General features: G+C 41.9%; 7 protein-coding genes and 1 non-coding gene across 23 annotated transcripts; 4 read left to right on the top strand and 4 right to left on the bottom strand.

The window, feature by feature from the left end:
• Positions 1-715: 715 nt before the first annotated feature.
• On the top strand, positions 716-4,504 carry LOC124209256. 14 transcript variants are annotated; one of them, XM_046607183.1, is made up of 9 exons: positions 716-942; positions 1,004-1,140; positions 1,200-1,278; positions 1,557-1,703; positions 1,759-1,833; positions 1,938-2,390; positions 2,445-2,546; positions 2,620-2,757; positions 2,840-4,504. In XM_046607183.1, exons 2-9 carry the CDS (start codon positions 1,138-1,140, stop codon positions 4,291-4,293), a joined length of 2,451 nt encoding a protein of 816 aa, XP_046463139.1. In that variant the 5' UTR covers positions 716-942; positions 1,004-1,137; the 3' UTR covers positions 4,294-4,504. The 14 variants fall into 14 exon arrangements, with proteins under 14 accessions (XP_046463139.1, XP_046463134.1, XP_046463138.1 ...); XM_046607178.1 differs by having other exon boundaries at positions 729-942; positions 1,398-1,703; positions 2,623-2,757; XM_046607182.1 differs by having other exon boundaries at positions 753-942; positions 1,756-1,833.
• Positions 4,505-5,244: 740 nt separating this feature from the next.
• LOC124209255 (thiol S-methyltransferase METTL7B-like) lies at positions 5,245-6,420 on the top strand. The gene is made up of 3 exons (XM_046607172.1): positions 5,245-5,471; positions 5,547-5,958; positions 6,037-6,420. Exons 1-3 carry the CDS (start codon positions 5,344-5,346, stop codon positions 6,292-6,294), a joined length of 798 nt encoding a protein of 265 aa, XP_046463128.1. The 5' UTR covers positions 5,245-5,343; the 3' UTR covers positions 6,295-6,420.
• A 1,459-nt stretch (positions 6,421-7,879) lies between these two features.
• Positions 7,880-10,522, bottom strand: LOC124209254. Its single transcript, XM_046607170.1, has 4 exons — positions 10,500-10,522; positions 10,313-10,429; positions 9,542-9,923; positions 7,880-9,464 (listed from the first exon to the last, which is right to left on the bottom strand). Exons 3-4 carry the CDS (start codon positions 9,913-9,915, stop codon positions 8,225-8,227), a joined length of 1,614 nt encoding a protein of 537 aa, XP_046463126.1. The 5' UTR covers positions 9,916-9,923; positions 10,313-10,429; positions 10,500-10,522; the 3' UTR covers positions 7,880-8,224.
• A 117-nt stretch (positions 10,523-10,639) lies between these two features.
• Positions 10,640-12,657, top strand: LOC124209251. 3 transcript variants are annotated; one of them, XM_046607168.1, is made up of 3 exons: positions 10,640-10,910; positions 10,992-11,211; positions 11,285-12,657. In XM_046607168.1, exons 1-3 carry the CDS (start codon positions 10,688-10,690, stop codon positions 12,543-12,545), a joined length of 1,704 nt encoding a protein of 567 aa, XP_046463124.1. In that variant the 5' UTR covers positions 10,640-10,687; the 3' UTR covers positions 12,546-12,657. The 3 variants fall into 3 exon arrangements, with proteins under 3 accessions (XP_046463124.1, XP_046463123.1, XP_046463125.1); XM_046607167.1 differs by having other exon boundaries at positions 10,640-10,924; positions 10,997-11,211; XM_046607169.1 differs by having other exon boundaries at positions 10,786-10,924.
• Positions 12,658-12,868: 211 nt separating this feature from the next.
• Positions 12,869-12,950, bottom strand: Trnas-gcu. The gene has a single exon. It is a non-coding gene; the product is annotated as a tRNA-Ser (tRNA).
• Positions 12,951-13,198: 248 nt separating this feature from the next.
• LOC124209250 lies at positions 13,199-17,658 on the bottom strand. Its single transcript, XM_046607166.1, has 5 exons — positions 17,439-17,658; positions 15,861-17,228; positions 15,715-15,799; positions 15,544-15,630; positions 13,199-15,471 (listed from the first exon to the last, which is right to left on the bottom strand). Exons 1-5 carry the CDS (start codon positions 17,527-17,529, stop codon positions 13,404-13,406), a joined length of 3,699 nt encoding a protein of 1,232 aa, XP_046463122.1. The 5' UTR covers positions 17,530-17,658; the 3' UTR covers positions 13,199-13,403.
• A 590-nt stretch (positions 17,659-18,248) lies between these two features.
• Positions 18,249-20,834, bottom strand: LOC124209249. The gene is made up of 4 exons (XM_046607165.1): positions 20,658-20,834; positions 19,063-20,472; positions 18,920-19,001; positions 18,249-18,846 (listed from the first exon to the last, which is right to left on the bottom strand). The coding sequence occupies exons 1-4, from the start codon at positions 20,746-20,748 to the stop codon at positions 18,621-18,623; spliced, it is 1,809 nt and encodes a 602-aa protein (XP_046463121.1). The 5' UTR covers positions 20,749-20,834; the 3' UTR covers positions 18,249-18,620.
• Positions 20,835-21,064: 230 nt separating this feature from the next.
• On the top strand, positions 21,065-25,924 carry LOC124209248. Its single transcript, XM_046607164.1, has 3 exons — positions 21,065-21,226; positions 21,329-21,479; positions 21,717-25,924. Exons 2-3 carry the CDS (start codon positions 21,389-21,391, stop codon positions 25,736-25,738), a joined length of 4,113 nt encoding a protein of 1,370 aa, XP_046463120.1. The 5' UTR covers positions 21,065-21,226; positions 21,329-21,388; the 3' UTR covers positions 25,739-25,924.
• The last annotated feature ends 59 nt before the right edge of the window (positions 25,925-25,983 follow it).

Genomic DNA, 25,983 nt, shown 5'->3' with positions numbered 1-25,983 from the left:
TGTAAACCCCCAAAACCCCCAATTTTGGCCTGATTGAGTGGTGGACTCAGTGTTAAAACTTGAGAAGAACACAGCGGAAAAGTTATTCTATTTATAAAAAGATACTCCTTTTTTTCTATTTTTCTAAATAATCTACAACACACCCGCAAGGGGGATATTTTTTTTGCCGCTGCAACTTTCTGCAACTTTCCCCATGCGTTCCCCTGGTATAATTTTTCTTTTTTCTCAAAATAAAACGCATTTTTCATTTCATACTGCTGACTAGTGCCGAATTTGTAAAAAAAAAAGTGCCGAAATGGTAGTAGGTAGTGCCGAATGTGACAAACCTACGAGTCGGTGCCGAAACGTCCGGTAATGGTTTTTTTTTTGGTGACATGGTTTTTTTTTCTGCGTATGCGATTATTAGCTTTCCCCTTCGGGCTCGCAATTATTCCCCGGAAAATGTAAACAACACTTCTAAATAATTGGTAATAAATAAATTGAATTCAGAAAAATAAAATAAATACATGAAAAAATTTCCTGTTCAATTCCCTATTTCACTAGCGCAACATAAATTTACCATTATAAACAAGAATAAAACGACAGACTAAAATCTAAGGGACCCTCAAAAACCCGTAAGAATCCACAGAATAGAAAAACGACGTGATCCCAAATATGGCCGCCGCGAGGTTGCCATTGCAGGGGACGCGTCATTGGTTTTTTCTATTGCCATATTTTGTCGGCAGAGGGTGATACATGACATCGTTTGCATTTTATTTGTTTGTTTTCTTGTCCACATCAACAAGTTTGTTCAGTTAATGCTATGCTAAATTTGCTCAAAATAGTTGATATTTTGCAGTCCAGCAAATAAATGTGCAGCTATTAATTGAATTTTTTTTCTTGAAATAATCAATAATAATTATTTCAATTGAAAAGTTAGAAGAAACGATAATTTTGACACCTGTAATTCGATCATTACGTGTCCTAACTCCTATGTTATATTACATTTGTTATATTTATGCAGACGCCACGTGAATATTTGGTTTTGTTACATGTTCAATGTTGAAGACAAATAGAATTTTTCTGAATTGCCTTCCCACTGCACAGAATTGATATCCAGTTTGATTTTTATGTTATCAGACAGACGTTTCCCAAGAAATGGTAAGCTATTTTCAGGTTTTTATTGCATATTTTCTTCTTACTATATTTGTACTAAACAGGAAAAAGACCAGTATTCTCCCATTCTGTTTCACTCCACTTCTCGTCAGAGGCATAAAAATATTCACAACTCTTCAAGTGGTAATTTGAAACCATTACAACTTTTTAATTGCATGTCACTGTAACCTGCTTAACTTTTGGTAGTTATATAATCAAACAATGTTTTTATTCAATTTTTGTTGCAAAACCTAAACTATTAGATGATGATCTGAGTAGTAATGAAGTATCTTTGCGAAGTACGACACGGTTAGCCAAACAAATTCCGGAATGTGCTGAAATAATCTATGGATCCACTGATTCTATTAAGAAGCTTTTTGATTCTGTCAGTCAGGACAACTCATCTACTGCTCAATTAACAGGTTACCGCCTGCGCCAAAAGAGATCGCGTCCTGAAAGTCCTACCACGGACTCGTCATCCGAATCACAATCATCATCGGTTATGACTTTAGAAAACAAGCATGCAAAACAGTCACGACAAGAAATTGGAAATTCGTCTACTAGTAATGGTAAGCCATATGATTGATGATACAAAATCGTTACTAATTATATTTATTGAAGCAGGGTCAGTCGGAATTGTTATCGAACCATTTCACCCTGACGGAACATTCAACATACACGATGGGACTTCTATAGTTGGTATGGTATTTACATATCTCATTCGCAACTCCTGTTACTGCACAGTGACTTTTTTTTTTAATTTCTAGCATCTTTATTTCTTTCGAAATGTAATACAAATTTAGGCACGAATCCAACTAGTCATTCAGGTCAACAGTCTCAAATGGAATATTCGCTAGAACCAAACCGTGCGCAGGAATCGATGGCATCATCTGCTAAAACTGCTTCCGCCAGTTGGCCAAGCCCTCCTGCTAGGAAGCGGACGCTGATCGAAGGAGCGCTCAAGGATGCGCTGGAGAAGCACTTCTACATGGAACACAAGCCATCACTCGCGACGATAACTTCTCTGGCCGAATCTCTCCGGATGAAAACTGAAGTAGTGCGTGTCTGGTTCGCAAATCGACGACATAAGGAGAAGTGCAAAAAGCCAGTTGCCAAATCAAAAAGGCCAGGAAGAAAAGCACGGGCAGCTCGAAGAGCTCCGGTCCCTTGCAAATCCGTCAGTGAAACCAGCGAAACTATTCAGGAATTAATTGATTCCGTCACCGAAAGTAACTCGTCGGCAGTTCAATTATCAGGTAATTATTTTTATCAAAAGAAATGAAAAACATTTAATGATGCCGATTTTCCAGAGTTAAACAGGATTGATTTGGAATCTTTGGGGCCTCCGCCGTTACTTGATGTTGAAAGTCAAGTGCCGTTACTAAATACTGAAAATGAAGTGCCTTTAGTTGGTATGACTACAGACCTTACCCGAAAAACGTTATATTAATGACTAAGATTCTAATTCGTTTATGTCTTAAATAGTAGAGCCTCTGGACACCAATCCAGCGAGTGATGAGACCGAAGAATTGCCGGAAATGGAATGCTCTCTGGAAACTTTTGTGCAAGAATTGATAGTACCGTCTGATACCAATGTTTTCAACTACCCACAGGCCGGAAACGGTTGTTATTTTTGTTCACTTTCATGCAGAATTTATTGTGTTTTCCACATATATTTACGTAGTTTCATTATTATTATTTTAAGGAGGCTCGTTCAAAAATGGTAGACCATGGGGACCCCTTTCACGCCGTCAACCAGTTGAAGAAGACACCTTCGATATCTCAGTAACATTCTCTGATTTGATCAAAGATGTTCGTTTCGCCGAGAAGCAAATCAAACGATCCAACAAGATAGGCAACCAAAAAGGGATAGATGTGTACGATGTTCCAGTGACGAAGTCGATCGAGCCAACGTCAACGTTCCAGCGAATGGTTTTCGGTGAAATCGATGCTCACGCGGAGCACCGGACGGTCCTGGTGTTGGGTGCCAACAGTTCGAGTCAGGCGAAATTTATTAACGGGATCATCAACTTCATCTTTGACGTCGACCTGAATGACAGCTATCGTTTTCAGCTGGTCGAGGAGGAGCCGGCCAGCCAGAGCAACTGCATCAAGGTCTACGACATCCACCACTCATGCGGATTCCGTGTCACCTATTCGTTGACAATCATCACCATGCCCACCTACGACGCCAACTCCGATGACTCTCAACTTTTCAGAGACCAGAATATAGCCAAAATGTTCCTCGAGTTTTTCGAAGACGAGGGAGGCGTCCAAGAGCTGGACATGATCTGTCATGTCGAGGCCGACGGCAATCAACACTACTTACTGTCTATCTTCGGCAACGATGTCAAAGACAACAACAACTGCTGGATGCCGACGGATTATTTCGGCGATAATTGCAAATGGCAGGATGGTATCCAGCGTTTCTTCGTCGCACTAGCCAAGAAGGAAACGAAATCGCTGTCGCTCACCAGACAAGTTTTAGAAGAGAGGAAACACATGGAAGCAATGCTGGATGGACTCCAGTCGCTCATTGAAACCGTTTCGGTGAAGATGGAAGAAATCAACAAAACGAAGAAAATGATCACTTTCTGCCAAGCGCAGATCCCTCCGACCGCAGAAGTCGAAGAAACTTTCCCTGTCGAATTGACGCAAAAAGTGGAACTTCCGCCCGGCCAGTACATGATCAATTGCAATCAGTGCTTTGTCACGTGCCACAATTCGTTCGTCAAGAAAGACAAGGTTTATTCCCCAGACGTCACCGAGGCGATCGTTTTGGAAAGCTGCTCCGTTTGCCCTGGGAAATGCAGCTGGAGCATGCACTCCAATCAGCCCTACCGATGGGTGTACGTGAAAAAGGAGCCGACGGACTTCACGAACCCCGCCAATCAGAGATACGAAGCTGAAATGAAGTGGAAAAAAATCAGATCGAATGGGCAAGAATTGGTGAAAGTGCTGCAAAATGACCTCGTCGAAAACGGAACGATCATGCTGGAGCATTTCCAATCGACCTGGCGATGCATCCAGCAGCTGAACAAGATCGCCCTTCACGGAAACTCGTTTTTGACTCAAAAAGTTTTCGACGTCCTCTACGACGCCGAACAGCAGCTAAAAGAACTCGGATTTGAAGATGGACTGGAGAGTTTGAAGATGTAACGAAGAAAAAAGGCAGTATTATCAAAATTGTTGTGCCTCACGTCCACTTTTGTATTTCGTGTCTTCATAATCAAAATAATTTATATTTGGTCTTATTTTGGGGTGGGTTGAAATGTGACAATTGCTGTTTTAACATTTTTGACCATTATCATACTTAATATTTTTGTAGTAAAATTTTCACCTAGGAAATAAACGAACCCGGTTAAAGGAGCATTAATCATTTTCAATTTTGAAACAAAACAGGCAGTTAAAATTTCTAAGGGGATTAGCCAACGACCATGGGAAACCAGGAAACCTGTGGAATATTTCTCAGCAATGCCGATCACTTTATAACTAAATTACAACAATAATATTATACAACAATAGACGAGTAAAACTGAAGGGTAGAATATCATTGTTTCTTAAAGCTGTGTTGTTGCACTTCTTATTTTACGTTACATCTCATCTGCTACGAGTGATTGCTTCTTTGTTCATTCTCCAATAGCGTGACGCTATTTATGGCCGACGCCTACTTAGTTATATAACATTTTCCGTTGTGACATTCGTTGTAATCTTCGATTTGAAGTCGTTATTTCTATCGCTCACATTTCAATACATTATTTTTAAAATTCCCGAATCTTAAACAAATTCGAATTATTCAATCATTAATTGAATAAGAGGTAAAGGTTTCAGAATTCAGGAACCGGACAAGTATTACATAACATCATACGCAGTACAAAAACGTGACAGTCATAAATTAAAGAGAGACGACGTTGGGTAAAGGTTGCGTAAGAAACCCTAATAAGTAAAGGAGAAAATGTGTGTAGCTATATTATATTAGGCATAGACGCCCAAGGCTTGAGTAAATGGCTTTCCTCCCATTTCCCAAAGAAGAATAATGTTTAACTATCCCCTGAGGTCTTGTAATATTCTGAAGAGTTTTCGTTTCTCTTTTCTGAGTCTGAGATTCCGAATTTTCAGTTGGAACTTTGTCGACGACGCTGCTGGTTGGTATTTCCCTACTTCCGCGAGGATAAAGAGGAAAACAAAAAAACCTGTAAAAATCAGGAAATGTTATTCGAACATTATGTAGAAGTCCAAAATTATTACAAATCCCAGTCGTGGATTGCTCTGCTGCTATTGGGATTCGCTCTTTTATTCCTACTACGCCAATTCGGAGGCTCCTACATTCAGCCATTGCAAGTTGCGCAACTTTTTTAAATGCAGAGTTTAAACCGATTCAAAATTATTGTCAAAATTGTGTGTGTTGACAGGTTTTTCGCCAGCGTCTACAATGCGATGGCGGCCTACCACAAGGAGTGTCGCGAGTTGAAAAGGCAACATTTCGATTCGATGAAGAATCAGCAGTCGGCCGACCCGGAATTGAGGAAGAAGGGCGTTCTTCGCATACTTGAAATCGGTCCCGGACCCGGATACAATTTCGAATTCTATCCAGCCAATAGCCAATTGACAGTGGCCGAAGTCAATCCGTTTTTCCAAAAGCAGTTCTTCGCCCAACAGTCTCAATATCCGCACATCAAAATGGAGCGCTTCATCGTCGGATTCGCCGAGGATATGAAAGACGTCGAAGACAACAGCGTCGATATCGTCGTCTCCACCATGGTCCTCTGCTCTGTCCGCAGTATAGAAAGAGCCCTGAAGGAAATTCAGCGCGTCTTGGTTCCGGTGAGGATAATAATTTTTTTAATTAATTGTATCAGAATTTTTAAAATTGAACTCTTAATGGATTATTTTTCCCAAAAGGGAGGAAAATATTATTATTGGGAGCACATCCGCGAAGCGGAATACAAATCAGTCCTTTTCGTTCAACATTTGTTTTCCTACACGTTTTACGATTTGGTCTTTGGCTGCAAATTGAACCGAACAAGTGACGAAGTGATCAAGAATGACAAAGGCTTCTCGCAAGTCGACCAGCAGCGATTCAGGACACCGTTGAAGGGAGGACTTTATGCCATTTTGATTATTCATAGTTCCCACGTCAAAGGAATCGCTACCAAATAGAAAAAACCAATCAATTCAGATTTCCAATTTTTAAAAATGCTTTGAAAACAAAAGTTGTATACTTTCATTATAACTACGTATATTTTTACTTCATTCGAAATAAATTGTTCTTATCGTCGTGTCCAATTCTCTCGATATTCCATTCGAATCTAATATTTTCACGAAATTTTTGATTCTTAAAATCGCCTACCAGTCAACGTTTAACTAACATAGCTTAACTTAACTATACCGGACGGTATATATACTGTTGTCTAAAAAAAGTTATATGAAAGCAGCTGAAGTAAATTATACGCAGTTTTAGATGTAATAACTAACAAGTAAACCACTTCCGTCTATTTCCTGTTCTATTTTGTTTATGCTAAGACTTAAAATTGACCAATATAACTCCATAATATAGTGTGTTACCAGCTGTTGCTTGTTTGCGCCATCGAGGTGGTACGTGGTGGTACCGTACGGCATGAAAGTCAGACTACAGTTTACTTAGGTTAGCAGGCATAGGCTCGTTTGCAAAGGTGGTGCCAGGGTACGAATGCTTCGGGGCATTTTCGAAAGTTACATCTATGCTAGATATATATAGGCTACACAAAGTAAAAGGTATATAGCGGGTCAGTTCATTCTAGTTTCATCCCCCGATGACTGTGCTTTTCTCAAAAGCATTTTCTTGAGGGCTGTGACCGTCTGACAGTATAGGTCGTAAATTATCCGAAAAGAGAAATCGCCGATAAAACAAGGTAACGTTATGCAGTAAGTTATTTTAGCTTACCCAAAATGGGACGAGTATAACGTCGTATGACTGAAGGCTATTGCCCTGCTATTAACCCGCTAAAAATGCAGTGCAGAAATAAAAATTAATATCTGAGAATATCACTTCAGACAAGCAGAATAAGAGGGCACATATAAGAAGAATTTAGTAGATGGTGGTTTTCCCTGCATACTAAACCAAATGTTGGCGTTCTAAATGCGGGAAAATTTTGTTTTTCCAGGTAAAATTCAGCCTCATTATATGTTTCACTCATATTATGTTTCACCTTTTGCGTGCTTATATAGGCTACAGCTACATAAGGTATTTGCGTTATACCCCACATAGCATCAAGGGAATTAACCATTATAATTCAGATGATAAGCCAAGCGTAGTGCAGCACACTTGCACGATAAGCATCACAGCTTATTTTTTTAATTCTTAGTTATTTTTGTTTAAACCGATTAGCATAAGGTTTCCATATTTAGCGATAATTAAAATAGCGAGATAACAATTCCATTACAATCTCCTTTGTCAGCCTTTATACTCTCTGTAGGGGACAACAATAATTATTCTGAAGAATGTAATGGGTACTTTTAATTAATTACCGGATTGGAATATCTTAATCTCATCTGCTATATTCACAGGTTTCCAAAATGAAGATGGATGTAAGGTAGATCATTAATGTGTATCATATTGGGGAATTGAATGAGGTAAGGTCATTTCATGCGGCCAGCATGACCATCAATCGGTATTATAATAGTAACCGTTTCGCGTAGCGATTCAAACAGCATTGCGGATAGCAATATCCTATACGGTATCAATAGCGGACGAATTGCATAGAAATATTGATGCAATAAAATTTATTGCCGCTCTTTTATCACATATACTTAGTGCTGCCAGTAATATAAGCACGTGAGAAATATGGTGCTGAATGTCTCCGCTGTCATTTTACCCACGCTCTTTCCATTTCGCATTTTTTATTAGTTTAAAATATTTGATTTCTCTTTCAATTGTTTTATACGCTTCCTAATCTTTCCTGATTTACAGTTATTTCAAACGCGGTTCTATAAACTTGTATAGTTTAGTATAATAAAAGCGCAAGAGTTTCCAAATGAAATCAAATATAAACCACTAATGACAAGCAATCAATGAGCAATTGTAATCGAGCGCAAAAGTTAAACAAATGAATTAAAGTAAATCGAGATTTCTAAGCACTGCATTGACTCGAGGAATCAGATCTTGATTATAGCGCCAGATGGTGGTATCTTTGACCAGGTGTTGCTTGTATTCTACCTGGCAGTTCGTTTTCTTCAACTGGCAATCGCTTCGATAATGTTGCAAATGGGCCGTTTGCGGGTCGACCGCGTACGACGTGCATTTGCCTTTTGAGCACGCCAGTGGGTAGTGATTGTGGAGGAGAAGGATCTTTTGAACATCGTGAAAACACTTGACGTATTGGCCGCTCTTGGTGTAGTTGACACTGCGGTAAACGTGCTGCAGCATGTGCATGTGACGAGGAATGCTGGCCACCAAACTGCGCGAATGCTCGGCGTCGTCCCAAAAGTAAACGTTGCGGAAGTTGTACGACGCAAAGGGTTGGCCGGCGGGAGCTTTGGCCAAGACTTTATCCATCAGCTCGTTCCATGTCGACACTTCCCGGGGCATAATCACTTCGTCCGTGTCCAGCAGAGCGATGTAGTCGTAGCTGTAGAGATTGCGGTAGAGACAGTCGTTGTAGGGGATCACCTCGTTCTGTCGCTTGTTGATAATTTTCGATTTGAGATACAAGTGACGCAATCCGGGTAGATTGGGCTGGTCACCCGGAAGCGAAATGGGCGTCAAATCAACTCGCCCCATCTCCTGGTAATATTTCAAGACTCTGGAGATGTTCGGATGGACTTCCAGTTCGTAGAAGAAAACTTTGTCGGCTCCGAGTAATCCCAGCAATTCGATCCACTCGACCAGCCGGACACTCAAGTCCACCTGGAGAAAGTCGAGGCCTTTGACGCAGACGGCGAATCGTTTCTTTTCGGCCGGCACTTGATTGTTGATGAGCAAATTGTTGGTTGGCGGCTCGCATCCTTTTTCCGTCAATGAAACCGAGACTGGAATTTGATCAATTTTGAAATTTTTGGCGATGAGATCTGCCGGATTAGGTAAATGACAGGCCATCAGGTAGGGCTGAAGGATTCCGTGTTTGTAATTTCCCCATATTTTGTTCCAGATGTATTTGTACTCGACGATTGGCGTGAGCAGCGGATCTCTAGCAGCGTCGTACCACAGCAAACAATGGGTCTTCACTTTCGGCTCGATCCGGTCGATCATCCCGAGAATTCGAATGGTCGGTTTCTGGACGGCCGTGCGGTTATCGTGATAAGCTCCGTACAAGAAAAACGTTCCGTTCGACGACCGGAGAATTTGCCAGAAACTAAAATTGCAGGTAACATTTAATGTTTTCAGCTAAATTCGAATTTGAAACTGTAGATAATTATAGTTATAACTTACTTGTTGTTGAACTGAAGATCTAAAACACTTGGATAGTAAGCGCATGTGTGTTTGAATTTGCCGCTGGAAATTTTAGACTTTTCACGCATCCAGAACTCGTAGGGCACGTTTGGCGCTAGGCTCTGAATGAACGACTCGTTATCATTGGGTACTACTTCCTTCCTATTTGCTCTTGCACTCAGCTGATTGGTGGTTAGGTTGTTATCAGGCTGATTACGTTTTTCGTTATACGATAAAGTCGACGTCAGCGCCACTTGGGTGGCTTTTTGCAGGAAGAACCGGAAGTCGTCGTAGGTAGACCTTATACTCTTTGGTGGATCTCCTCCAACATTCTCGGTGCTCCAGATGTGAAATAGACCGAAAGAAAGACACATCCAGAGGACTAGAACACAAGTTTTAAATCGCCGACATTTCAAAACCATTTTCAGTTGGTTCACACACAAATGTTTAGTGCTAGAAATACTTTAAATTAGCCTATAACTTTTAAAAGACTTTCATTACTCAAGAATCACTATCACCATGAACTGAATTAACTCAAACGGTTCATTTTAAAAATGCAGGTTCCCTGTACAAAGTACAAAACAGACTGAACCCTAGACAGACAGCTGGTCTTGTTCACAGTTTAGAGAGATACAGGCATATACGGTATAATTTCTTTTTAGGGGAACTGAAGAGTTGAAAAGAATTAAGAACAAGGTCAAAGAATACAATTTTAGTTGAAGGTCTTCTATTATATAGACTTGGACGAGGTCAGTCTAAAATTGATTTTACCTTCGAATTGACCGTGCGATATGTATAAGCTGCTTATTAGGCCTATTTGATTGTTCTGAAATTCTCGACAGACATCATTTGAAGAATCCGGCGATTTAATCAGTCTTTTGAATGTTGCTGTAAAGTCGTAAATTAGAATGTATACTGAGCAACACAAGAACTTGACGCAAACTGACTCAAATATTACCTTGGTGTCGTCGCCATATTGTCTTTACGGTGCTACTGTAATGAAGACGTGGTCGTAAATGATGGCGATAACGGGCGATAAAGAAATGATGGAAAGTCACGTTCGTTTAAGATAGATAACACTGCTCGACTTGGTGCTGGTTACCCAAAGAATTATTTCAGTGGGTGGACGCCATTTTACAGATCACGATGAGTGCCCGGTGCTGTCGTCCTTTCCGACTGAACGAGCTGTTGGCCGGTGGCAAATTGGAACGCGTCTGTTTAATAATTTGCAACGGTTGGTCGAGATTGTTTTCACTGCTGACCGGTGGCAAATTGCGGCCACGTCAACGTTTCATTTACCTTCTCGCCGTTTGGGTGTGTCTCTGCTATGGCCTCTTACACATTTGGATTAGCCAGGAAAGGAATGCTGGTATTTTTCAACCTGTAATCACAATTTTGATTTGATCATAGTATAATGCAGTTAAATCTGAAATTTCCCGATTCTTGCTAGAAAAGAATCAGCAGCACATTATCGCCAAGCAAACTAGAGTCAAAATCAAAGAGCGGCAAACATCAAAGGACAAAAATGACATGGAATCCTTCATTCAGGGATTAGCTCATAACGTGCCTTACGAATACTGGATGCACGAAAAGGCTAAGAATTCCAGCAGCAAAAATAAACCGAAATGCGCAATTTTTCCGAGCGTTTTCGACCTCCGATTCAATAACAAGTAAATTTAAAAAAAATCCTCGCATCTTATTGTTAAAATTTTGTCATTAAAATTGATTACATCGTTCATTTAGTTATTGGCAAACGCTTCGGTCGTCGAATGGAACCTTCTACTTGTACGGGGCTTATTACGACAATCGCAAGGTTATCCAGCAGCCGGTGGTTCGAATTCTCGGAATGATCGACCGGCTCGAGCCAACCGTGAAATCGAATTGTTTGTTTTGGTACGACATAGCTAAAGATCCTTTGGTGATGCCAATCGTCGAGTACAAGTACGTCTGGAACAAGAAATGGGGTAATTACAAGCAAGGACTTCTTCAACCGTATCTGATGACCTGTAACTTGCCAAATCCAGCTGATCTCGTCGACAAGGGTTTCAAGCTTGATCAAATTCCAGTCTCGGTTTCATTGACGGAAAAAGGATGCGAGCCGCCAACTAACAATCTGCTCATCAACAATCAAGTGCCGGCCGAAAAGAAACGATTCGCCGTCTGCGTCAAAGGCCTCGACTTTCTTCAGGTGGACTTGAGTGTCCGGCTGGTCGAGTGGATCGAATTGCTGGGATTGCTCGGAGCCGAGAAAATTTTCCTGTACGAACTGGAAGTCCATCCGAACGCATCGAAAGTTTTGCAACATTACCAGGAGACTGGTCAAGTTGAATTGAGGCCCATTTCGCTACCGGGCGATCAGCCCAATCTACCCGGATTGCGTCACTTGTATCTCAAGTCGAAAATTATCAACAAGCGACAGAACGAGCTGATCCCCTACAACGACTGTCTCTACCGCAATCTCTACAGCTACGATTACATCGCTCTGTTGGACACGGACGAAGTGATTATACCCCGGGAAGTGTCGACATGGAAGGAGCTGATGGAAAAAGTCCTGGCCGAAGTTCCGTCCAACAAATCTCCGTCGTCGTACAATTTCCGCAACGTTTACTTCTGGGATGACGCCGAGCATTCGCATACGTGGTATCACGACATTCCTCGTCACATGCACATGATGCAGCACGTTTACCGCAGTTACAATTACACAAAGCCTAGAGCGTTCGTCAAGTGTTTTCACGACGTCCAAAGAGTGATGACGCTGCACAATCATTTCCCGTTTGCGTGTTTGGGCGGCGGCTGCACTTCGCACGGGGTTGAGCCCGAAACGGCTCATTTGCAACATTACCGAGGTGACTGTCAGACGAAGAAGAACTGCGACGTGGATTTCAAACAGTTTCTGGTCAAAGACACAACAATCTGGCGCTATAAAGAAGATCTGATTTCTCGGGTCGATGCAGTGCTCAAGAAACTTGGATTCCTTAACGAGGATGATGACGGTTACAGGTGATCTAATGCGAACGGGTTCATATTAGAAGTTATCTCGATTCCTAAATTAAGACCATAAATGTTACGATTATTTGTTAGATGGAGTGATCAATAAAATATTGTTTTCCCACGTAGCCTATTTTTATGAAATAGCAATTGATTGAATTTACCAACTTTGCTCAGTTGATTGTAAGTTTCCAAAGCAGACGGCTTTTTTTTCCTGTTTACTAGTGAAAGTTCAATTAATTCAACGTACTAAACTGAGATAAAATATGTCGCAAAGTCTAATCATAACCGCAGCGTTTGTGATCTTATAATTGTTTCACATGAAACAGTTAAAAATTCCGACGAGGATGAGATTCGAACTCACGCGTGCAGAGCACAACAGATTAGCAGTCTGTCGCCTTAACCACTCGGCCACCTCGTCTGCTTATCTCAACTGCACCATAAATTCAAAATTCTAGAAAATTGAAAAAAAGATTTTATACACGCACCCAATTTTTGCTTTATAAAATAGTCTTATCGGTGTTAGATCTGGAACAAACAGAAGCTGCGACATAACTTACTAAATGAACTTTTATTTGTGTTGTTGTTGACGCAGCTATCTCACCTATCTGAACTCAAGCGGGGGATTCATGCAAAACGACAAAAATATCATTACCGAACCATAAAAGATAATGGGCTCCAAAGTGTATCTGAACTGGAAACGTATTTTATAGATCATATAACATTTTTTTTATACAAATATTAATTAATGATTTATGGAGATAGCATAAACAACAAGCAAATTTTACCTAGTTGAATGTTGAAACATTGACTAGTTGAATTTAGGCCCAATTGAAGAATGTCTTTCTAGGAAAGCGGAAGGAAGTTGTTCATCTCATTTGCTGCTAGATCTCGTGAATGAAGAAGGACGAAAAACACGGCGGCGCGATCCTCTGCTGCTGCCCCGAATTCCAAGTTGAGACGTCTGGATGGGGTAAAACCATTGGGACTTGGCCGCTTCATCGTCGGCCAAACTTTGCTGTAATTCCGATAGGGTCTCCATACGAATTTGGTAGCCGGGCTTTTGTTCTTCCGCAACGCGACTCCTCATCAGACTCAAGTAATCGGTTGGACTCAGAGTGTTGGAACGAAGAGCTGTCGACTCCAGTGAACGAACATTCTCGCCCACCTGATCGAGCAAGCTGAACACTTTGGCTTTGGCCATTTCCAGATTTTCCGAACAATCAGCCAAAAGTCGTTCGTTTGTCATTTTCTCGTTGGAACTCGACTCAAATTTAGCCTTCATATCCAGGAGAGTCTTTTTAGTTTTCTTTACAGTTCGGCGGATTTCAACGTTTTCGTAATCGTGTTCAGAAGGATCGTGGGGGCATGCCAGATGTGGACACTGTCCTTTATTTTTCCGAAGTTTCGCCGGGTTGGTAGAGCGGATAGGCGACTCGCAAGTCTTTTGGCACATGAGACAGTTGTAGGCATACCAGTCGCTTTCGCAGGGTACGCGACTATAACATACTTCCTTATTTTCAAAGACGAAATTCTTGCTGGACTCCATCTTCTGGCCGCATTCCTTCATTTTCCTTTGGAATGTTTCGATGTTTTCGATGTTAAACAGACAGACTTCCAGTTCTTGCTCGATGTCTTTCAATGACTCTTCCAGCAAAGTACGACGCTGGATGACTTCTCGTGTGGATTCCAGGTTCCGGCCGTTCATTCCTTCCAGCATGCTGAAAAATTTGCCAAAATTCTCCTGGCCCATGTCCCAGAATAATTCGTCGAAACACAAATCTTCTTCTTGTTGTTCGTTGCTGGCGTAGAGGACGGAGCTGTTGAATTTGCTGAAAATAATTCCGGCCGACGCGGATGTCACGGGGAAATTGCCTGCACGGCAGGCCTCGACGACGGGAGGATCAGCATTGTCTGCAAATGTCACCAACAAACGAATGTTCTCCTTGACGTCCTTGCCAAAAATAGAAAGAGCAGAGTCGATTATGTATTTCTGGGTGGCGGTTAATCGGCTGTCGCCGGAAGCGGCCACAAAACAGGCGGCGTGAATTTCTTCCACTCGACTTTCCTGTTGAGTCAGAAATTGTTGAATGTTGCGCGTGATTTCCTTGTCTCTTTTCACTCCTCTCGTGTCTCCGTAGCCGGGCGTGTCAATGATCGTGATGGAATAAGGAACTGCCATTCCATTACGGTGGCGAATAGTGTAGGCTGTTACTGAACTCGTTTGGCTAATCGCCTGGTTCCGGGCGGTCGTTTCGTCTTCCCGGACACATTTGAAGCGGAACGGATCGTTCCATTTGACGCCGAGGATGTAGTTGACCATTCCGTTTATCAGGGTGCTCTTACCGCATCCAGTGGCGCCCATCAAGATGATTAATTTGTGATTTTTCATACCACAGGTCGGCCGGACAGGCCTACCGACGTCAAACCACCGGAGATCTTCACTCACCGACGTGTCCGTAGCGTTCAGCAAATAAACATTTGGTTGTCCATTCTTGATTAGTTTGGCGCACCGGTTTTTCTCATCGGCGAAAAATTCGGCAATTCTTTGGTTGTTGAGCTGGTCATCATTTTCAATGTCGTCGGGCGGAGTTGTTTCAGTAGCGCAGTCCATGTCTATGGAAGTTTCATGATGACGGAATTCACGGTGGGAGATTGACATTGTACTGTTCCAGAATTGGACAGATTGATTACCAACGTCGTCAACTGATTCTTCTGTGATGCAGTTCTCATTCTCGTCCAGTTTGTCTCCTACACTACAATGGGCTTGCATACAGTCGACTAAAGATCCAGATTTCGTATCTTCCTCTTCAACCCGTCCGTCTTCTTCATTCAGTCGTTTTAGTTGATTTGCTTGCTTCATTTTAGGCGATTTCGTCGACAGGTAATGAACGACCCTCGTGTCAGCGCTCGACTGCGGTGACGTTACGATCGAGTTGTTTCTGTTCAAAATACACACAAATTATGCAGGTTAAAAATTGTGCAAAATCTAAAAGTTGTTGTAAGTGTTATACCTTTGCTCAGTAGACAAAATCATGTCAGCCCTAGACTCCGACGGCGATGCAATAGATACAATGTGCTTCAGTTTGATCGAATAGTCTCTGTTCAAAATGCCGGCAAATTAAGATGCAGGTTATTAAAAATGCGAGAAAACTAAAAGTTAATCATGGTTTTAAGTGTCACACCTTTGCTCAGTTGATCGACAAAATCCGGCAGAAGGATTTATTTCAGAGCCTGAAAGTGATCTACTTTTTTGCATAACTCCAGATCCTGAAACAAAAAATTATACAATTAGAGCACTCATTAAGGAATTAAACATTATTGGGTTTACCTCGCTGTTGTTTCCTCGGGGAATCATTTTCTTTCTTGTAGTCTCCAAAAGTTATTATTGTACCGTCAGTCAAATGCGGATATTCAGAAGTTATTCCAATATAGTAGCGATGGCGCTCCTCTTGATCCAGCAAAAAACTCGATTGCGCTTCTTTGGAAAATTTCTGCAATTCTTCCCTAATATTTCTGAGTCGCTCTTTGTCAGCCATAAGTATCGGAAGGTTCGGAAGAGGGGCACTTATTGCCGAAGGATTATCAGTAAATGTATAAATGAACTGAATTAGTTGATCTGGATAGAATTCGGCTCTCAAGACAAATACTTTTTCGCGATTTTGTTTGGTTGATGTCGTAAACGTCTCCATTTTCAATTGGGTGCCTTCGATTAGCCAAGAAATCTTGTCCATTTCAGAACGTCGTTGAATCAGCCAATACATCATACCACGGAGTAAGTTGGAGACCATAAAGATTTGTTCGGGGGTAGTGGTCGTGTTAAGTGCTTCATGAAATCTCCAAATTTTCTGCCCAAGTGGCCCCAGCAAATAATTGAACTGCCACAAAACGCTTTGGAAACAAGGAAGCATTTCAAAGTAGGCACACATGTTCTTACTTTCATTTGAGATCCAATTAAACATGACTACATGCGCATCACATTTAAACTTGAAATCGTTCTCCATATCTAATCGAAGTCGAGCTACCATTTGTTCCGGGATATTTCTTAAAGTGATTTCGATGGGTCTCCAATGACTGTCTTCCTTATAAAAACTCATCGCATCCATGAGATATTGAATGGATTGCTGGAAAGATCCCTCTAGTTCATTACCAGGATCGAGGCTGCTGAGGATTTGACATTCCACTTTGTTTAATGATGCAGGTAAATCTGGATTAGCGGAATTCCGACCGAAAATCTGATTGAAGTAATCTTTGGCTGCCCAGTTGAGTCTTCCTTCGACGTTCTCCTTCGTTTCGTGCTGGCGATCGATGGTTCTTTGTAGGGAACAGATAAATTCGGCCCCGTAGACAACCTGCTCCACCAAATGAGTTGCTACACCACCACTTTGGATCTGGTATTCGTTGAGTTTCCAGTCGATGAATTTTGGACAAAGAACTTCGATTCGTTGGTGGACTCGGAAGAAGAAAGTGACTCGAGCTACACTGATGTCTTCTTCTGCTGCTTGGCTTGATTCCAGAAAATTGCCGAACCAAAGTTGACTCAAGTCCACAGATTTTTTCTTAATGCTGTTGTGCAGATGTGAATTGATGCCTAGGGCTTCGTACTTCAAATGGGGCAGTTGATGCAGATAAAACCACTCTGTTTCGGGTGTCAATTTCTTGGTGATTGATATGGATTCCTGGGGAACTCCGACATTGCCTGTTCAAAATCGAACAACAAATTGTGTTAATTGTGAATATATGTAGCTAAATATACACACACATATGACCACTTACTAGTGCAAGCAATGTAATACTGTAATTTAGGTTCGAATAAGATAAGTCAAACAATAAATAAAGACAAGCAGACAGAATAAGATCAGCTGAACACTACTAGATGAAAAATAAGACTTTATCTACGTGAACTTACAAATGGATATGGCATCAGAATAGTAATTGTAAAGGTTTCCGACTTGCACGTCACGTCCAAGCGCAGATAACCGAATTTGATGGGAACCCATGGTCCATGGACAGTGGACACAGAACACCGTGAATAAATTTCGACTCAACTGGACACCAACAACATGCAGAATGCTGGGAATGGCGATAAGAAATTTTATAGTTGTGCGTTTGAGCGGCAAATAAGACAATGATGTGTGGAATAAGCAAATAAGCGTTGCCAACTATCAGACAACTAACGTAACATTATTTTTTAAATTGAACAAATTTTTACACAACTTTGTTATTTTTACAACTGCAATTATATTTAGAATTAGAAATTTTTTATGCTTCACATGACGCAACAGGCTAACTAGGCTAGCTAGTGGCCAGTCAATACAAAATTAATTTTGCTATCATAACAATGGTGTGTCATAACTCATCAATAACAATAAGAACGTCGGCTGCACTGATCGTAACTTTTTTAAAATAGTTTTCCCGCAATCCCGCGTCCCGCCCTTGTATTTTTGAGTTAACTGAGACTGCAGATGTCAAACGTGAGTAAGTGAGAATTTCATATCTCAGTAAGACTCTTCTCTGAGAAGTCAAGTGAAGTATAGAATAGACGACGTGATAGGAATTGTGACAATTTACAAAAGGTTATTAATTATTGCCCATTTTGGTTAAAATAGCTGCCCGTTTTTCTTGTAAAAAATGGAGGCCCTGTGTAAGGAATTTAAATTGTATAATTTTGGTAGGTGCTTGGCTGCCAGCCAACTGTTGTAAAAAAAAGGGCCAACAGTTGTAATATATAAACTTGTAATAAACTGCATTTGCAACCATGAAGTATTTACAATAACTCATTGCCCATTTGGTGAACATTTACAGAGGATGGAAAATCTCATTTCGATATAATTTGATAACCTCTGGAACTAACGAACAACTATAATCAATTTTGTAACTTTATTTTAAGATTCTTTTCCGTTTGTTCCGACTTCCGATACGGAAGGTTCCGCTCCGATTTGCGATGTGATGGTTTAAGACATTTTTACAATTGTTTTATGCAAACATTAATTTACTGAGATTTCTGAAAATAATAAAGACAATATAAACGCCAAGCAATTGTACCAGACTAGTTAGATGTCGGCCAAGTTGAAGGATACCATCTCACTCGTTAAAATCTCGGGAACGAAGAACGACGCAAAACTCCTACACTACAATGGGCTTGCATGCAGTCGACTAAAAATTCAGATGTCGTATCTTCCTCGTCAACCAGACGGCCTTCATCATCCGGTTGGTTCAGTCCACTAGCCTGATTCATTTGAGGCGATTTCAACGACTGATGATGAACGACTTTCGTGTCGGCGCTCGACTCCGGCGACGTAACGATCGAGTTGTTTCTGTTCAAAATACACACAGACAAATTAAACAGGTTATAAATACGCAAAATCTAAAACTTAATCATGTTCACACCTTTGCTCCATGGATAGACAAACTTCGGTAGAAAGATTCACTTCAGCACCTGAAAATGGTCTTTCTTGCTTAATTCCAGTTCCTGAAACAAAAAATTATACAATTAGAGCAATTATTAGGGAATTGAACATTATTGGGGTTACCTTGTTGTTGTTTCCTCGGGGAATCATTTTCTTTCTTGTAGTCTCCAAAAGTTATTATTGTACCGTCAGTCAAATGCGGATATTCAGAAGTTATTCCAATATAGTAGCGATGTCGCAGCTCCTCTTGATCCAGCAAAGAATTCGCTTGCGCTTCTGCAGAAAATTGTTGTAATTCTTCTCTAATTTTTTGGAGTTGCCTTTTGTCACCCGAAAGTATCGGAAGGACCGGAAGAGGGGCAATTATTGCCGAAGGATTACCAATATATGCATAAACGGACTCAATTAGCGGACTTGGATAGAATTCGGCTCTCAACACAAACACTTTGGCTCGATTTAGTTTGTTGGTTGCCGTAAGCATCTCAATCTTTGCCAAATCCAACATTTTCAATTGGATGCCTTCGATTAGCCAAAAAATCTTGTCCATTTCAGAACGTAGGTTAAACATCCAATACAACATATCACGGAGTAAGTTGGAGATTTGTCTTTCTTCAAGGTTTCGTTCGGGATTAGTCGTCGTTATTAATGTCTCGTGAAGTCTCTGAATTTTCCGCATAAGTGGTTCTACCAAACAAGAGAACTGGGATATAACAATGTTGAATTGAGGAAATATTTTAAAATGAGGATCATTAAATGCAGCAGCTCCAAAATCCAAAATCCGATCAAACGTGACTTCACGCATATCGCATCTCCAGATGACATCATTCTCCATTTCTAACCGACGTCGAGCTTCCATTTGTTCCGGGATATTTCGTAAAGTGATTTCAACAGGTCTCCAGTGACTGTCTTCCTTATCAAAACTTATCGCATCAATAAGATACTGAATGGATTGCTGGAAAGATCCATCAACTTCTTTGCCAGGATTGAGGCTGCTTAGGATTTTACATTGAACCTTGTCTAAAGCTGCAGGTAAATCTGGACTAACGGAGTTCCGACCGAAAATCATATTGAAGTATTCTTCGGCTGCCAAGTATAGGTTTCTTTCCGCTTTCTCCTTCGTTTCGTGCTGGCGATCGATGGTTCTTTGCAGCGAACAGATAAATTCGGCCCCGTAGATAACCTGCTCCACCAAATGAGTTACTAAACCGCCACTGAACTGGTATTCGTTCAGTTTCGAGTCGATGAATTTTGGACAAAGAGCTTCGATTTGTCGGCAGACTCGGAAAACGAAATTGACTTGAGCTCCATTGTTGTCTTCTTCTGCTGCTTGGTTTGATTCCAGAAAATCACCGAACCAAAGTTGGCTCAAGTCCACAAATTTGTTTTCAATGCTGATGCGCAGGTGCGAATTGATGCATAAGGCTTCGTAGAGTTCATACTTCAAAGGGATGGATTGAGGCAGATGAAACCACTTAGCTGTTTCAGGTAATTTCTTGTTGATTGATATGGATTCCTGGGGCACTATGACTCTGCCTGTTGAAAATCGACACAACAAACGATTTGTCAACGAAATATGTGGCTAAATACATACACAACTATTGTATAAGCGTTGTAAAAGATTTGCTTAAGATAAATCATGTAATAAATAAAAACAAGCAGACGATATAAATATCAGCACTTGATGAAAAATAAACACTTTATTACGTAGGTGAACTTACAATTGAATATGTCGTCGGAATAATAGTTATAAACATTTCCAACTTGCACGTCGCGTCCAAGCGCAGATAACCGAATTTGATGGGAACCCATGGACACAGAACACCGTGAATAAATTTCGACTCAACTGAACCGTGGACCCCAACAACATGCGGAATGGCGATAGGAAATTTTAGCTGTTCATTTGAGCGGCAAATAAGACAACAGATGTGTGGAATAAGCAAATAAGCGTTGCCAACTATTAGACAACTAAGCCGTAACATTTAGATTTTGAAAGTGAACAAATTTTACACAACTTTATTATTTTTTACAACTTTAAAATCGTTTTTAGAATTTTTTGTGCTTCACAATATGACGCAACGGCTAACTTGGTACTTGCTTGTGTGTCAATAATGAATTTTGCCATCATGACTCATCAGTCAACAGAAGAACGTCGACTGCACTGATTGTCATTTCCATTTTCCCGAACTTGGCACTTGTATTTTTGACATATACGAGCGTGTATGCTGCTACTGCTGTCAAACGAGAATTCGAGTCAAGTTCTTATAGAAATTTCGACAATTTAAAAGAGGTATTTGCCCATTTTGATTGAAAATCTGCCGACTTTTGTTGCAAATAATTGAGGATGTAAGATGTAACAAATATCAATTGTATAATCGTATAATTTTGGTAGGTGATTAGCCAGCTAAAACTGTTTCTCATCTAAACGGAAAAAGAAGACGGTTGGATAGAAATGGAAGATAACTTTACCAAGATGGCCGCGATGGGACGTCGTTTTCAAATGGGAGATCTGTATGATTATCACACTGATAACATTCTTACAAGTAAATTATAATTTCTTGTCATCTTTATAAATTTTCTTTCGGAATTTAAAAAAAAACACACTGCTTAGTTTAGTTTAGAATTCGTGATACAAGCCATGATTAAGAAAAGTGTTTTCTCATTTGCTTAAATTCAAATACCGAGTAACTTAACTCTTTCAATCTTCCCTACATTTTTAAAATGTTTTCTTACTTGTTATTTTTAGTGCCGAGTATAACGCAGATGCATTTGTATTTTAGATTGTCGACTGTGGTGGGATTCATCCAAATTCGCGAATGCCACTGATGTCACTACCGGCTTCAAAATAAACTTGATTCGTCCCGATTCAAATTTTAGTAACAAGTGGCAGCACATGGGTCTTGACGACCATCTTCAGGCCAGCATCGTGACTGGTCTCATCAACAAATTCAGCGGAGCCAGCAACTACCTGAACGATCCATCGAGCCCGTCACAAGTCACCCAAACTCTTGTGTGTCGCACAAAGTCCAGGAAGGAGCGTCTGGATGTGCAAACTCTTCTCCAACAGATGAGCCCTTTACGTCTGCCTGACAGAATTGATGCCGAAATGGAGTTGCCAAAAGCCACTCATGTCGTCGTAGGGGTCGTCTACGGAGCTGAAGCCTATTGCGTCCTGAGCCAGGATCTTGGCAGCCACGAAGCCGACGAAGAAGCTCACGAGGAAGCCGAAGAAAATATAGGAAAATTGGCAACGAAACTAGAGAACGCATTAGGCGACATCGACTTTGACGCCCAATTACCTGATTTCAAGGAGCAGTTCACCAAAGAAGAAAAAGCCCAGCTCACTCGTTTGAAATGTCGGTTTTACTCCGACCTCCAATCTTTAGCTGTTCGAGAGTGTAACGTCATTGAAGTCTACGCACATTGCCTGAAAATGATACGACAAATCAAAGAAGATGTAGAAAACAAGAGCAAAGCTATCCCCATCACAGTCCTTCTCTGCCCGGTGAAATTCATTTTGAAACTTTCCGATGAAAGATTACGGCGGTCATTTGGATTCCGCGATGTCGACTCCGAAGTGACAACTCGAATGTGCCGGAACTGGCTTCAATTGGAAGAAATCCGGAACAAAGCGGAAGCCATTCGAGCCTCCTCATCTGCCAAGAAAATCAACCGAGCATCGCTGAAATCTTTCCTGGACGTTTTGAATGACTACAAACATCTCCTGATGGAAAGTCTGAAGAATGGCGTCATTAGGTCCAGGGAAAGTGACGATGGTGATGACGACGAAGTCGAAAGAGTCAACAGCATCGCCGAGAGTCACGGGCTGTTCAAACCAATTCGACTAGAACGTTGGCTCCGCTTCAAAGTTTCCGAGTCGGAGATGGTCGGTAAAATATCCGGCATCAACGGAATTTTATTTTTATCCGGGAAACAACAGCTGGAAAAGAAACTGGCCGATTCGTTTGAAAAGAAATACGCCTTGGTGCTGACTATTCCGTCGTTGGATGGAAAAGCCAACGAGATCCTAGAAGAAATGAAATACTACTGTGAAAACTATAGCAAATTGGTGGCAGTTGAGGATGACACGGATGATGAAGATGATCAAATTGATGAAGAGAGACTTCCGTGGCACATGGGTCCACGTAGGACAAAACAGGTGATGGACAAGATCCGGCAATTTGCCAATCACGTCGAGAAAAACAAACATTTGTTGAATCAAGTCCAGTTTTACATCACTTCCGGAGAACCAGGTCAAGATGGCTGTCGCTATTCCGTCTACGAAGCTGATAATCTACTCAAGGACAACCTGGACCAGCTGCCCGTCCCCCCGACTGATTTGAAAATTCGTCTCGCTCCCGCCAAACCCAATAAGAAGACTACGCCATCCATTATTTTGTCGTGGGACTATGAAGATTTAGGTTATCCGTGTCACTTTTGCGTCGAGTTTCGACCGATGAACAGTTCCGACCATTGGAGTCAACAGAAGACGGCCAAGTCCGGAGAGAAACAAATGATCCTCAACTACAACAGTGGAGGACCAGAGCTGGAAATTCGAGTGGCCGCCGACACTTGCATAGGACGCAGCGAGTTCAGTGACGTCATTGACACCGAGACTGCACTGGGCGTTATTAATCTAAGCGATTCCGATCTTAGCGACGACCTGGACTGGATGACTGGAAATTTATGCATATCCGACAGCCGTCAGGGGGCATCAGCATCCGCAGAGCCTTCCCAACGGGCGAAGAAACTTCTGTTGCAGCCCCCCACTGGATTAGAAGTGGATTTGGTTACCAAGAGCACTTGTGAGCTGTCCTGGAGAGCTCCTTTTCATGCCGGAAGCTTATCGTATCGCGTTTGTTTTTGGCGAGACGGCCAAACCCCTTCGTCTGCTCGCGAAGTGGAAGTCGGAGAAACCGGATGCCGTTTACAAGAACTCCAGCCCAACACGACTTATTTCGTCATCGTTGTAGCCGTTGACGGCCAGGATGAAAGTGGACAAAGTGCAAGCGTCCGATTCACAACGGAAGTCAATGAGATGCGTTTTGCCGAAACGATCGTGAAGAAATGCAAGAAAATTGTCAACCGCAACGGGATGGATGTATTTGCTGTTCCGCTCACCAAGTTATCCGGGCCAGCAGCAACGGCCGATCGCTTCGCCTTCGGTAGAGCTGATGCCCTGCACAAAGGGAAGATGCAGCACAGAACGATTTTGGTGATGGGCGCAACCGGTTCCGGCAAAACGACACTAATCAACGGTATGATTAATTTCATTTTTGACGTCCAATGGGAGGATACCTTCCGCTTCCAGTTGATTGAAGAGCAGACAGCCGGCCGCTCCCAAGTTGACAGTCAGACCAGCCGCATCACGGCCTACGACATACATCACGTTGAGGGATTCCGGGTTCCATATTCTCTTACGATCGTTGACACACCCGGTTACGGCGACACTAAAGGCCTCAAAAGGGACCAAGAAATCACCGAAATGGTCCGTAAATTTTTTGAAGAAAGGGGCGGAATTCAAGAGCTGGACGTGGTTGGTTTCGTGGCGCAAGCCTCTTTGCCCCGGTTGACGCCCACACAAATTTACATTTTTGATTCAGTGCTTTCCATCTTCGGTAACGACATCAAGGAGAACATTAATTTCTTATTGACGTTCGCCGACAGCCAAGTGCCGCCCATCTTGAGCGCCATCACCGAGGCTGATCTTCCCTGTCCGACGGATGACAACACTGGCAGGCCGCTTCACCACAAATTTAATAATTCTGGCTTCTTTTGTTCCAGCCGCGAGTCCGGAATCGGTCCAAACACAACATACACGGTCGACAAATTTAACAGATTCTTCTGGCAGATGGGCATGAACAATTTCCAGCTTTTCTTTATCGGCCTGGGAAAAATGAAAACCAAATCTCTTTCTCTAACGAAACAAGTTTTAGACGAGCGGAAGCGACTGGAAGCCACCGTGGACGGACTCCAACCGCTCATCAAAATCGGCTTGTCCAAGATGGAAGAAATGCGGAAGACGAAGCAAATGATCTCGAATTGTCAAGCGCAAATCGACGCCAACGAAAATGTCGAGATAGTTGTGGAAGTAACGGTGCCCAAGAAAGTGGACATTCCAGCCGGTCAATATTTAACCAATTGCAACAAATGTTACATCACATGTCATAACCCGTGTGCGTACAAGAACGACGACGACAAAGTTGATTGTGCTGCCATGGATCATGGCATGCCTAGATCAATTCGCAGTTGCCGCGTTTGTCCGGAGAATTGCATCTGGAACATGCATGCCAACCAGCCGTACAAGTGGGAGTATGTCAGCGAGCAGCAGGCCACTTCATCCAACGCCATCAAGCAGAAATACGAGGCGGAACTGAAGAGGAAATTGACGGCTCACGAACTGATCCAGATCCTGCAGAAGGATCTCGACGACAACGAAAAGGCCGTGCTGGAGCGTGTCAATACGGTTTCACGCTGCATCCGGCGGCTGGACGAGATCGCCCTCCGCCCGAATCCATTCTCGACTCCGCAGTACATCGACCTCATCATCGACGCCGAGCAACAGGAGAAACGTCTCGGCTTCAAGGAGCGGATTGAAAGTTTGAAGAAGCTGCGTCAAATGGCCGACATTACCAGTAAAATCAAGAATAAGGAGTCGCTGTTTAGCGAAGATGGAAAGGATGGCGGTGAAAACCTGGCGGCCGATGATGACGAAGGCGACGGCCTGCTGTCGCCGATTGCTGAAGACCCTGAAGTTGGTGCGACATCCGGTAACATGATTGGATGGCGCGATGAAGATTAAGTGGCATATTGTACATTGTTGGTGAGATTTTGGTAAAATGTTATTGTTGCTTGTTGTTTTGCGTTCACAGATTATCTCGAGGTTATTATGTAAAGGTTGTAAAGAGCCATATAATTGCCATATAAAAGAAAACAGAGAAGAGATTAACTATGAAATGTTGAAAAATACAGCTATTTATGCATATTATGTGATTTTGTTTGCTTGTCAAATTCCTGATGTAAAAATGAAGAGTTTTCAAAATTAAT

The sequence above is a fragment of the Daphnia pulex genome, chromosome 12, assembly GCF_021134715.1.
Source record: "Daphnia pulex isolate KAP4 chromosome 12, ASM2113471v1".
Classification (NCBI taxonomy): domain Eukaryota; kingdom Metazoa; phylum Arthropoda; class Branchiopoda; order Diplostraca; family Daphniidae; genus Daphnia; species Daphnia pulex.
Note: the sequence above shows the minus strand (reverse complement) of the source record. Positions and strands in the feature narration are given on the sequence as shown.

Coding starts and splice junctions, on each gene's coding strand:
- LOC124209255 (XM_046607172.1), top strand. CDS start 5,344: ATGTTATTCGAACATTATGTAGAAGTCCAAAATTATTACAAATCCCAG. Junction 5,472..5,546: donor GGCTCCTACATTCAGCCATT/GCAAGTTGCGCA, acceptor GTGTGTTGACAG/GTTTTTCGCCAGCGTCTACA. Junction 5,959..6,036: donor TTCAGCGCGTCTTGGTTCCG/GTGAGGATAATA, acceptor TTTTCCCAAAAG/GGAGGAAAATATTATTATTG.
- LOC124209248 (XM_046607164.1), top strand. CDS start 21,389: ATGGAAGATAACTTTACCAAGATGGCCGCGATGGGACGTCGTTTTCAA. Junction 21,480..21,716: donor CACTGATAACATTCTTACAA/GTAAATTATAAT, acceptor TTTGTATTTTAG/ATTGTCGACTGTGGTGGGAT.
- LOC124209250 (XM_046607166.1), bottom strand. CDS start 17,529: ATGGGTTCCCATCAAATTCGGTTATCTGCGCTTGGACGTGACGTGCAA. Junction 15,800..15,860: donor CCCGAGGAAACAACAGCGAG/GTAAACCCAATA, acceptor TTTTTGTTTCAG/GATCTGGAGTTATGCAAAAA. Junction 15,472..15,543: donor ATTTTGTCTACTGAGCAAAG/GTATAACACTTA, acceptor TATTTTGAACAG/AAACAACTCGATCGTAACGT.
- LOC124209256 (XM_046607173.1), top strand. Junction 1,279..1,397: donor TATTCACAACTCTTCAAGTG/GTAATTTGAAAC, acceptor CTAAACTATTAG/ATGATGATCTGAGTAGTAAT. Junction 2,547..2,619: donor AAATGAAGTGCCTTTAGTTG/GTATGACTACAG, acceptor TGTCTTAAATAG/TAGAGCCTCTGGACACCAAT.
- LOC124209254 (XM_046607170.1), bottom strand. CDS start 9,915: ATGTGTCTTTCTTTCGGTCTATTTCACATCTGGAGCACCGAGAATGTT. Junction 9,465..9,541: donor GATCTTCAGTTCAACAACAA/GTAAGTTATAAC, acceptor CTGCAATTTTAG/TTTCTGGCAAATTCTCCGGT.
- LOC124209249 (XM_046607165.1), bottom strand. CDS start 20,748: ATGGGTTCCCATCAAATTCGGTTATCTGCGCTTGGACGCGACGTGCAA. Junction 20,473..20,657: donor TTCCGACGACATATTCAATT/GTAAGTTCACCT, acceptor GATTTTCAACAG/GCAGAGTCATAGTGCCCCAG. Junction 18,847..18,919: donor TGTCTATCCATGGAGCAAAG/GTGTGAACATGA, acceptor TATTTTGAACAG/AAACAACTCGATCGTTACGT.
- LOC124209251 (XM_046607167.1), top strand. CDS start 10,688: ATGAGTGCCCGGTGCTGTCGTCCTTTCCGACTGAACGAGCTGTTGGCC. Junction 10,925..10,996: donor ATGCTGGTATTTTTCAACCT/GTAATCACAATT, acceptor TTGCTAGAAAAG/AATCAGCAGCACATTATCGC. Junction 11,212..11,284: donor GACCTCCGATTCAATAACAA/GTAAATTTAAAA, acceptor TCGTTCATTTAG/TTATTGGCAAACGCTTCGGT.